Source organism: Primulina huaijiensis, chromosome 8 (genome assembly GCF_012295235.1).
Source record: "Primulina huaijiensis isolate GDHJ02 chromosome 8, ASM1229523v2, whole genome shotgun sequence".
Lineage (NCBI taxonomy): Eukaryota > Viridiplantae > Streptophyta > Magnoliopsida > Lamiales > Gesneriaceae > Primulina > Primulina huaijiensis.
This window is the reverse complement of record NC_133313.1, coordinates 1,446,744-1,457,686: the sequence shown is the minus strand read 5'-3', so window position 1 is coordinate 1,457,686 and position 10,943 is coordinate 1,446,744. Positions and strand designations below refer to the sequence as shown.

Below are 10,943 nucleotides of genomic sequence, written 5' to 3'. Positions count from 1 at the left end.
TTGAAATCCAACTAAAAAAAGAAAAGAAAATTTCCCCCTCGAATAGAAAATTTCCATGGCCTTTTCTTGCTTCCCGGACATATTTTCTTGGATTGAAAGCCTTCCCCCAATCCTTCAATGGCAATCTCAATCCATTTCCTTACATCTTTGCCCTTCAAATTCATCACAACCTTCTCTCAAATTATCACTCAACAACTTCAAAAACTCCTCACTATACCTCTCCATATTTGCGGATTACAATTTTCCAATCGTCCTTTGGACCTCAAAGAACATAACCCTAAAATCCGATTTCAAGATTTTGAGAATAACACAAGATGATGACACAATTTACACTCTTTTAACCAACTTCATCGAATCCATCCTCAAATATTCCCCTAACAAATGCCCATCTTTCCTTAAACTCCCCAAAACACAAAACAACCACCACCTAAAAGACGTCTTCAACTTCACATTTCTTACACTAACTTTCATCGTATGTATCTACGAAGCCCCCAACGACTTACGTTCAGCATGCCTCGAGAGCCTCAAGGATCAACTAGCATGTCCCAAATCCAGAGGGGTGTCTAGGGCTTTGATGAGGATGTTGGGTTCGAACGCCGAGGAGCTATGGATGCGTTCGATGAATCTTGCTATTACGAACTGGATAGCTGAGCTTCGGGCCGCACATGTTGGATTCAAGACTCCTTCACCTTTGTTTTCTTACTCGGTTTCGATGCTAGGGCTTTGGAAAGTTCAGTTGTATTGTCCGGTAATCGCCATGGATGTCGAAAAACGTAGTGATCCCTCGCCCGATGAGCGTTTGTTGTTCTCTTTAAATTATCATCAACTTGAGGGAGTGATTCAGTTGAATTACAAGGTTCGGATTCAAGAGAAGTGGATTGAAGTCATGGTGAATACGGATAACATAAGGTAAATTTTTTTTTTTCACCAAATATATCACGTAATATATAAAGAAAATATATGTTGGACAATTAAATAAAAAGATATGTTGTTTTCTGATAACGATGGAATAAAAAATTAAATGAAATGAAATTGCATATTGAAAAAGTAAAATTAAAAATAGTGTGAAAATGGTTTGTCTCATTTGTACGTAATTATGAAAGTTAAGATCATTTTCCAAAAATTAATTTAACAAAACACTCTTCCTAAAGTTTTTCTAGCCTTTAATAGCTGTCTTTAAATTTATTTTCGATTAAAAAAAAACCTCAAAATATTAATTAAAATAATTACTTTGCATGCTTTTGTTTCAACTTATGTTTTCAAGAAATTGTCAACACAGCAGCAAACGAGTTCGTTTCAACTTGTTTTCTCTTTTAATTTTTCCTCTGATCATCAGGTGCGATGTCATAAAGCTATTAACAGACACTCTAATGGCGGAACGCGGCGCCGGGACGTCGGAGAAGCACTTCCCCTCCCGAATCGCTTTGCAAATCACACCAACCACCCAATCCAACGTGATCAGCATCTCCGTCAGCAAATCCTCGGACAACCCGCAGCGCGAAATCGGCTTGGAGAAAGCCATCGAAGCCTCGTTCGAGCCCCTCAACACGAACATCGGCCTCAACTTCTCCTCCGCGGAGACCACCACCCTCACCTTAAAGCCGTGGAAGTTCGAGCAATCCGTGTGGGGAAACAGTGGGAAGCTGAACTGGTTCCTGCACGACAGTGCGGACGGGAGAGAGGTTTTCTCGTCGAAGCCATCGAAGTACGCGATGATCCAGCCGAAGTCGTGGTTCAAGAACCGGTATTCGAGCGTCTACCGGCCGTTCACGAGGGAGGGAGGAGTGGTGTTCGCTGGGGATGAGTATGGGGAGAGTATGAGTTGGAAGGTGGACAAAGGATGCATGGGGAGGAGCATGGAGTGGGAGATTAAGGGTTGGATTTGGTTGACATATTGGCCAAACAAGCATAGGAGTTTCTACTCGGAGACTAGGAGGTTGGAGTTTAGGGAAATTCTTGAACTCACTCTACTTTAGAAGTTGATGCAATCCACTTTTTTCTCCATATTTCAAGCTTGTTCTTCTTGATGATGTATTCTATTCATTTTAATTTTATAAATAGAAAAAATAAAATAAAACCATTCTCTAAATTAGTCTATATAGATTTGTTTAAGAGTCTTTTGCAATCACCGCACATATATGATCTTATGCATTCGACATTTACTTCTCTTATTAAACGCGATAATTATAACATGTCAAAGGAGATAAGTGTTAAATACATTAAATATAGGTGAGATGAGTACTAGAAGTGGTATACCGTACCGTATCGAAAATCTTATATCGTATGTCGTACCGAAAATTACGGTATAATAAAATTCATATCGATACCGTACCGAAATTTTCGGTACATATAACTAGCATACCGATTATACTGAAATTGTATGGTATACCGAAATTTCGGTACAGTATCGGTATATACCGTGTTAACCGAAAAAAACCTTATATTTTAAATTTTTTATAAATTTATTGTTTTAAAATATTATATATTTTAAAATTTTTGTATATTTTTTCAGTATTTCGGTATTCCGGTATATACCGAAATTTTCAAATGCATACCGTTACCGTACCGAAAAATTCGGTATTGTTACAGTATCATACTGAAATCTTCGGTATACCGAAAATTCGGTAAATTCGACATTTTTTCGGTACGGTAATCTCGGTATACCGAAAATTCGATATTTTTTCCCACCCCTAACGAGTACAACCCCATTTTTTTTCAAAAAAATTGATCAAAATCTGAAAATTAGTTTATAACCGATAGAATGATGACCTCATTTGCGTATAGAGAAAAACACAATTTTAGTTTAGTAAATTGATTTTTTGGATTTTAATCATTTTTTTGGCCAAAAGTTACTGACCCCAACTAAAATTGTTTTTATTTACATTGATGTTTTTTCCTATCGACAATAAACGTATATTACACGCATTTAAATATAATCTTAACAAAAAAGGAGAAAATATGAAGCAAAATGACACTGAAGTTTTTCGATATGGGAGAAAAAAAGTTTGTCGTTTTCTTTTGTTTTTTATTAGATAGATTTAATGGGTATAATATACGTTATATTCTTATTATATGAGTCATGTATGAGAGTGTTAATGCTAAAAAAAATAATATTTGATAGATTTAGTAGTTTTCGACGAGAAATGACAACAAAAAAACTAAGTTATTAGATAAAAATCAAATATTGATAAATTAGATGATTAAAACCCAAAATAGACCAACTTCAATGACTAAAATTATAATTTTTCATCGACTAATACAACAACTGGCCGTGTATTATTAGCTTCTGAAGTACTAAAATTTGTATATGCTAATGTTATATAAAGTAATAGTTATATTTTACTCTGAGGAACTACTTTATTCCAAATTTATAATAAACTATTGTTAGATATATATTTTTATTTTTTAAAAAAAGAAATGTCAACCCCTTAATTTTATCTTTTTTTCCTACAATATTGTTTTAAATATTTTACGATCAATGATATTTTAGGAAAAACATGTTAAACTCAATTACTCAACTCAAAAAAAAAATTTGTATATGAACTTCAGTCCATAAAAGCGACCAAATTTTTTTTGAGTGATGCTACATGTACATCAATTTGTACAACACAAAAAATTCAATGTAAAAATTCAATTTTTCAAAATCTCATTATATATTGAATACAAAATCTCGTAATATAACAGTAAAATCTCGTGATATAATGGTTATAAATATCGATGCAACGATATATTGATTGTACCTTTAACATTATTCATTTTTTTATAATGAATGGTGAAAAAAAATATTATATTTAAGTAAATAATAAATTAAATTTTAGGTCTAAATTTCCACTGGAATTTAATTTTTTATCTAAGAATTTCTTTGCACCAAGAACAAAAGGATAATATTGCAAAAAAGTCGCATTCAAGATTATACACGAAGATGAGTAGAAAAGCGTGTTGAAGTTGGCTAAAAATAGCACACTGTATAATTGTAGAACCGTAGGGGATCGGGTGAAGAAACTGATGAGAGTGGCGAACATTTCGAAGCAGAGACGAAGCCCATAACCAACTCATTTATCGCAGCTATAAGACGAGATATTTCCTCTCTGTATTTCGTTCGATCTCTTTGATTTCATCTGGGTTCGATCTCCATGGAATCCGCCGCCGTTAATCATCGTTCTTTCTATTGTAAGTCCCACTGTTCTCTCTCTTGTAGATTACTGAAACATGGAGTTTTGTGTATGAGCTGAAACTCAGCTTGCATTTTATGATTTGTGTTAAAGACTTGTTATTTCCTCTCCGTCGGTGGCCGTGGCTTTGTCTTCTTTAAGATATACAATGTGATTTTATGCTTATTGTTATTTATCTGTAAACTAAGTGTTGGGGAATGCTTTGATTTGTGTTGAGCTACGATGGATGCAAATCAAGGAAATTACATTATGATTGGAATATTAGGAGTTATTTATGCTAGATTTTGGATTTGGCGAGCCCGGGTGAGTGCTTGCTGTTGTGTAGCGTTTCCAAGAACTGAGTGAAAAAATCAGCAAATGTTTTGTAGACATATGAGCTACATAGAGTCTAGCTTTTGGTTCGTAAATTTATATGCGTCTTGAACCTTGAGAACCATTCGGATTGTTGAGTTCTGGAATTATTTTTACTCAGTTATATTTTAGAACGTGCATGAAAGCAAATGCAAGTCCAGTGGGAAACAAGTTAACATAAAATTGATGGTTGTACTTTGGTCCATCCACTTGTCGTAGACTTAGGCACCTAAGTTCACTTTGGGCCTTTGCCCGTGACTCTGTCCCTGCGAGTACTGGCTAGCAATGTACAAGTAATACAGAAACAGGCTTGGAAGAGTTTGTCTTGTAATTTTCTCAATATCTTAGTAAGCCAGTGTTAGTTGAGCGTCCGTGATGTTTAACAAAGTTGTTAGCCAAATTGCTAATAATAAAAATACAGAAGTAGGGAACGAAAACAATCTCGTAAAGATACAGACAGAGCGACATCTTCAGGAGCCATCTTTATCTAATTATACTCAACATAGTAATCTGTAAATGAAAAGTTACCACTGTTAATGAGGAAGTATTTCCATGTTCGGCAGAAGGAATTCATCCTTTGGGCAGGTCTTGTTGAGGTCTCCGTAGTCGACAATCAAAACATTATACGAAAATGAGCATACTATTGAAAGTATGTATATCGTGTATAAAATAACAACAATAAAACTGTAAATCAAACCGAGTCCTGTACGAAGTACAGTTTCCTTAAAACAGATTTGTCCCCTCCGACGGTGCTTCGAGGATCTCGTTGGACAACGGTTTCCCAGGATAGAACGGCACAACCAGCAGTGACTTAGCACGAGGCACTACTACGGCGAACTGAAAACATACTTTCACTTTACCACCGAGATTTAACGGAGGCCAAATGTAAAGCTAACAATATGAAATGCAAAAGAATGCTTGAAAGAGATCTTGAGTGTAAAAACCATTTTTATCATATGGAACGAGGAAATGAACACACTATTTATAAGCCCAAAAATGCATACCAAGAGTAATGCAAAATTAATTAACACAATTAATCTTCCCATTAACTCAAGAATATGAAGAGTCAAAAATCTTCAAATAACTCAAGAATGTGGAAAGTTAAAAGACACTTCTACAATAATGAGCCACAACTAACTCAAGAATGTGGAGAGTCAAAAGACACTCTCACATTCATGAGACATAATTTTTATTCAAACTCTAAATTTGATTAAAATTTCCAACAAAAGTAAACTGACACCTGTAGTTAATGCTAATCTAACCGCTATCGTCTTCATTTGGACTACATATTCAATTAATTTTGATGTGATCTTTGTAAACTTGTGGATTCATTTATAGAAATCTCATATGCAGCTTCCTAAATTCTCCTTGTATCTTAACATTACTTTATTATCTTAACGTTCATAAACATGAGTTTCTCTCAATGGAAAGGGAAGTCGAAAAGGGAAATTATGTTAAGAATGAAATTAGATGTTATGTCCTGACCTAAGAGCGTTCTGCTGAGTTATTATTGTTGGTCTCAAGGTTATTTTTCGGCCTTTTTTTTAAAATTTTTCCTGACTTCTACCTAAATAAGCATAACCTTAATCTTTGTTCGACTTGAATCAATAGCATGTAGAATGTTCTTGGATGTTTGCGGGGGCCTTGTAGTTCATTATGGTTGTTTTATGTTGATTTCTCGTTGTTTTCAGAGGTTTGGGCAAATTAGCACTAACGCAGCTATTTATCCTTTTGAAGTCTACAATTCATTTCCTAGTGTCCTGTTACTTTTATCCTCATAGACACAAATAGGAAAGATGTTTCACGCATGCTGGTACATAAATTTGTGTAAGGACAGCCTGGATCAACTGATTGTTTTCTGTATTCAACTGTTTATCTGATGGTATATCTCAGGTCATTATATATTGGTCCTAGGTAAAAGGATATATGTTCCAACCATGTCTAAAGTTTCAGCTCACCTTATGTTTGAAAAGCTCAAAAGTATCTGAAGCTTCATTTTGAATGCTTGTGTGTGTTTCAGATTCTGTCAGCCCGAGTTCACATTCAAGGGCCACATTCGGAAGACCTGGTATCATTACCGTGAATAATGGTGTCTTCTCCAACTTAAGTAGATTGACCGTGTCTGGTGGGAAGATATTTTCATCCACAAACAGCCGTAGACCAATACTCGTGTCTTGTGTGAAGACCTCTGAAATTGCTCTGGCAGCCAAATCTAATGGTGACTAACTGTTTATATAGTGATAATGAAGAACAAACTATATATGTATATATATAGATACATATATATTTTTTTCTTATCACTATATGGATCCTGCAATTTAGCACTTTAAAAATGTCATGTCGTCAGGTGAACCCAATGGAGCTGTTGTACCAGAAAATCAACAGCATGGCTTGCTAGAGAAGAAATCACACTTCAGAGCTACTTTTCCCAATGGTTTTGAGGTATAAAGCTTCATTAATGTTCATCTTCTTGTCTAGAAATGCCCCATCTTACAAGCTTTGGGCATAAATTATCTGTTTCTTTCAATTCACTATAGCTTTCGTTGGAGTTTAGGATGAAGATAAAGACTGAATTTAAAAAAGTTACTTGACAAGGTCGAAGCAGGAAATATTATTTTGGATACAGACACTTGATTCTACATTTCAAAATTTGAAATTTGGAGCGATAATCACGAAAGCACTTTGGGATTCAATTGAACATATTTTTGAAGATTACGGAACAGTTACTGTTGATAGTTTTGTTAGAAAGCAAAGACCATTTCAGGATCAAACTCTTAATGGTCATAACTATGGAGAATGGAGGAAATATTCTGTTCATGATTTATGATCGTCCTGTCATTGAGTTTTGAGGAAGCAGTTTCTGATGATTCTGGGGTTTGGCATACTAGTTTTAAGGAAATTATCTTCTTTTTTCCTGCTTCTTTTGACACATATATGATCTAACATTTATCAGGACCTGCTCAAAGAAGTGTGTGATGAAACACAGATTGCTGAGCTTAAAGTTAAGGTAAATTATGTTAATGTATAAACTCTGCTGTTTTACTTGCAATAGGATTACTATGTAACTCTGTTCCATCTATAGACCACATAATTACGTAACATTACATCTCTTTTTTCTGAACTTGAAATAAATTACCATGTCACCGAGGTAGTAAAATCAGCAATGGAACCCCCAGAAAGTTCATTTCATCTGTGTTACAGTGCATTTTCGAATTTCAAGTTTTTTATGCATTGTGTAAAGATAAAAGTTTAAGAAACTTGTGAGACTATTCCTGGCGTGACATCGATCTATGTAGAAGAACAAGAATGTTATATTAAGAATTTGTCTGGTAGGTTAAGTAATGACTACAGTAACGGTGTATGCAAAATATACGTATGTATCGGTAAGTACATATCTTCTCCTGTATGCTCAGCCAGGTGAAATTTTTTTGCAGTAAAACACAAGCAGCATTTGATTCTTGCATTTTTGTCGTGACTGCTGAAATTGAACATCGGTGCATAGCTATCAATAACTGTAGTGTAGTTGTATTTGCCTGTCTCTAATGTATTTATACACTATTGATATTATTTTTACTCATTAATAGTTTCATTAATGAACATTAAAAATTGCCAATTAAAGAAAAACTAAGGAGTTTGTGGTTATAAATTGTTGTTGTGTGCCTTCAATTAATATACATAAAATTGTCATACACTAATGCCAGTACAGGTCGCGATTTTATGACTTCATGTGTTGGAAATTCATATTTTCATGGATTTGTTTTACCATATGATAGTTTGGGGCCTTTGAAATCCACATGAAGCGTAACATTGGTGTGCCAACAGCCCCTCCCCCTGTTTTTACCCAAGAAACTTTGCCACCTATCCCCAGTAAACCAGTCGATGTGCCAACTAGTGCTCCTCCACCCCCACCTAAATCTTCTGCTGAAAAAGTGAGTCCCTTTACGAATGTCTCTGTCGAGAAGGCAGCCAAATTGGCGGCAATAGAGGCTATTAAATCTGATGGCTATGTTATAGTATCCTCACCCACGGTATGTATAGTACAATTGCTTACTTGTGGTTCCATGTACGACAACACATGCTTTTTCACCTTCTTTTAAATATTAGGTTGGTTCATTCAGAAGGGCTAGGACTTTGAAAGGAAAGAAGCAGCCACCTGCTTGTAAAGAGGTACTACCTTTTAACTGATTTTCTATTTTACTTTGAGTTTCAATAAGCAGTTTTTTCTTACTTTATCTTATGCTAGTGTTATTATTCATTTTGATTAGGCAGGTATTAACGATCTTGGATTTTTGTCAGTTTGGCAAATACCAACTTTAGTTATGGGAGTCACAGATTTTTTCTCCTTCCCACCCAAACACTCAATTTCTGCAAATTGGAATCAAAATGTGAAGTATTTTGGTTGCAGTTAAACATTCAATTACATATAACTTTTTACATCTCGGCAGTAGTGATGGTGTGTCTTTTCGCATTATTACTTGGTTTACTTTTTTCTTAAGTTGTGAGTAGAGAATGAAGCGATATCTTGCAGCTTCTAATATTCAACAAGAAATTCCTCTAAGAATGAAGTTCAAGGGTCTTGGAAGTAATAAAAAGCCTAACTGACAGCTTGCTGTTATTAACTTTGTTCCATATAGTGCAATAGAAAGTTCTAATCTTTATGAATCGCATAGTACATTACCTTGTGGATGGAATTCTGTATTTTGTCGTCTCTAGCGAGCCTGTGCTACAGGACCTCTACTGGTTTATGCCTTGTTGAGTGTGAACTCTAGTTGGAGGGATTACATTGTCTTTTTAATATTGATTCTTCTTGCTTCCTATGTACATAAGGGCTTTGCCTCAAGTTTTTGAAATACTCGTGTTATTACTAGAGCATTGCTATAGTGAAGTGCTCCATTGTAATCCTTCTAATGACATTTGCATGTATCATATGAACTTTAATCGGATTTTGAATATAGGGTGATGTGATCAAGGAGGGACAAGTGATAGGGTTTTTGGATCAGTTCGGCACGGAACTTCCTGTCAAAGTGAGCCTTATTTTCTATTTTCCAAAATGTAACTCTACTTTCACGATGATATACTAACGATTTTTCCTCTTTGTTTTTTGGTCATCCTGGAAATAATCTTTGAGAAGACGGATGTTGCTGGGGAAGTTTTGAAGGTTCTCTTCAATGATGGAGGTATGATGGCTTGCACAGTTTCCTTTCCCATGATTTTTAAGTTCTACGAAAATATCATCCATTAATTTTCTCATGATTGGCAAATAAATCTGATGTAAGTTCGACCGATAGTCAAAGATTTCCTGCTTAAAATTCTGGTTCAGATGAAAGCACTCAGCTTCAAATGAGGTTGCGGAAAAATGTCATAATTTTCGGATAGAGGTTTGCATGATCATTGCAATTTTCGGAGTAAAAGAACTTGTGAATTGATGTGGTGGGATATTTTCTTTTCAAGTGGAACTAGGGGAAAACTATTTGCATATATATCATTATCTTACCGATTAATCAGTTGGACAAGTTCAGCTTTCTTATTGGGAAGATAGTGCAATTTGCAACTTAAGTTTGGTGTGCTCATCCTTATAAGCTCTACTCTCATCTCTTCAGACATAATTTACCTAGAAACCTAATTCATTCACATGGTATAGCCTTCCAACTTTACAACATGAAAAGAGTTTTACTCGAATTCCTGTAGGATAGTACGAGTTGTATTGTTGAATGTCTATGTATAGAACTTATAAATAAAATTTTCAAATTTTATGATGATTTCGCATGTGTCATGCCACATACGCATGGTTGAATATTTTGAATGTATAAATATTTTCGAAATGAGTTTGCATTTGATTGACAATATTTTTTAACTGATCATGATTAATACATTGAATTTTTTTATCCCTGTACCATTTGTAACAAGGAGACATAAGCCAAAACAAGAATCAGTATGACGGCTCATCGACGACTCTTCTTATTGTTCAATCTGTTTATGCATATGCAGAAGCTGTAGGTTATGGAGATCCCCTCATCGCTGTCTTGCCATCGTTTCCTGGTATCAAGTAAGTCGCACGATGAAGTAGCTTTCATTTAGTCTTCGACGGGACCATGATGATTCCTACAAATTTTTCTGTTGTCTCATTTTCGACGAGTATTCAGCGCCAGTTGTTTCCGGTGATGTAAACTGATCCATAATTTGATTTCGAATGGAAGTGAGCTGCAGTGGACGCTTGAATTCTTGTTTAATGAGTTTCTGTAGAATTTTCTTTTTGTATAAATAATCAATCCATGAAATAAAGATGAGAAAATCTCTTATTTGTGATACTAATTTTCATTTCATTGTATGGTTTTGAACAACATTTTCGATGAGTGAAATCTGCAGCCAACTTACCGTCCGCCTAACCCCTATATACTTGATTTCTGTATTACACAGAAA

General features: G+C 35.0%; 2 protein-coding genes across 2 annotated transcripts; both read left to right on the top strand.

Moving 5' to 3' along the window:
- Window positions 1-2,128, top strand: LOC140982638 (uncharacterized). The gene is made up of 2 exons (XM_073449236.1): window positions 1-909; window positions 1,337-2,128. Exons 1-2 carry the CDS (start codon window positions 56-58, stop codon window positions 1,974-1,976), a joined length of 1,494 nt encoding a protein of 497 aa, XP_073305337.1. The 5' UTR covers window positions 1-55; the 3' UTR covers window positions 1,977-2,128.
- Window positions 2,129-3,967: 1,839 nt separating this feature from the next.
- On the top strand, window positions 3,968-10,831 carry LOC140982640 (uncharacterized). The gene is made up of 9 exons (XM_073449240.1): window positions 3,968-4,170; window positions 6,544-6,741; window positions 6,871-6,965; window positions 7,477-7,530; window positions 8,297-8,551; window positions 8,628-8,690; window positions 9,479-9,547; window positions 9,655-9,700; window positions 10,512-10,831. Exons 1-9 carry the CDS (start codon window positions 4,134-4,136, stop codon window positions 10,571-10,573), a joined length of 879 nt encoding a protein of 292 aa, XP_073305341.1. The 5' UTR covers window positions 3,968-4,133; the 3' UTR covers window positions 10,574-10,831.
- Window positions 10,832-10,943: the final 112 nt, after the last annotated feature.

What these genes read in the sequence shown, in the direction of transcription:
- LOC140982640 (XM_073449240.1), top strand. Translation starts at nt 4,134, where the DNA reads ATGGAATCCGCCGCCGTTAATCATCGTTCTTTCTATT. An exon ending in TCTGGCAGCCAAATCTAATG is followed by an intron (nt 6,742 to 6,870) that starts GTGACTAACTGT and finishes TCATGTCGTCAG; the next exon opens with GTGAACCCAATGGAGCTGTT. An exon ending in AGCCACCTGCTTGTAAAGAG is followed by an intron (nt 8,691 to 9,478) that starts GTACTACCTTTT and finishes TTTTGAATATAG; the next exon opens with GGTGATGTGATCAAGGAGGG.
- LOC140982638 (XM_073449236.1), top strand. Translation starts at nt 56, where the DNA reads ATGGCCTTTTCTTGCTTCCCGGACATATTTTCTTGGATTGAAAGCCTT. An exon ending in GTGAATACGGATAACATAAG is followed by an intron (nt 910 to 1,336) that starts GTAAATTTTTTT and finishes TCTGATCATCAG; the next exon opens with GTGCGATGTCATAAAGCTAT.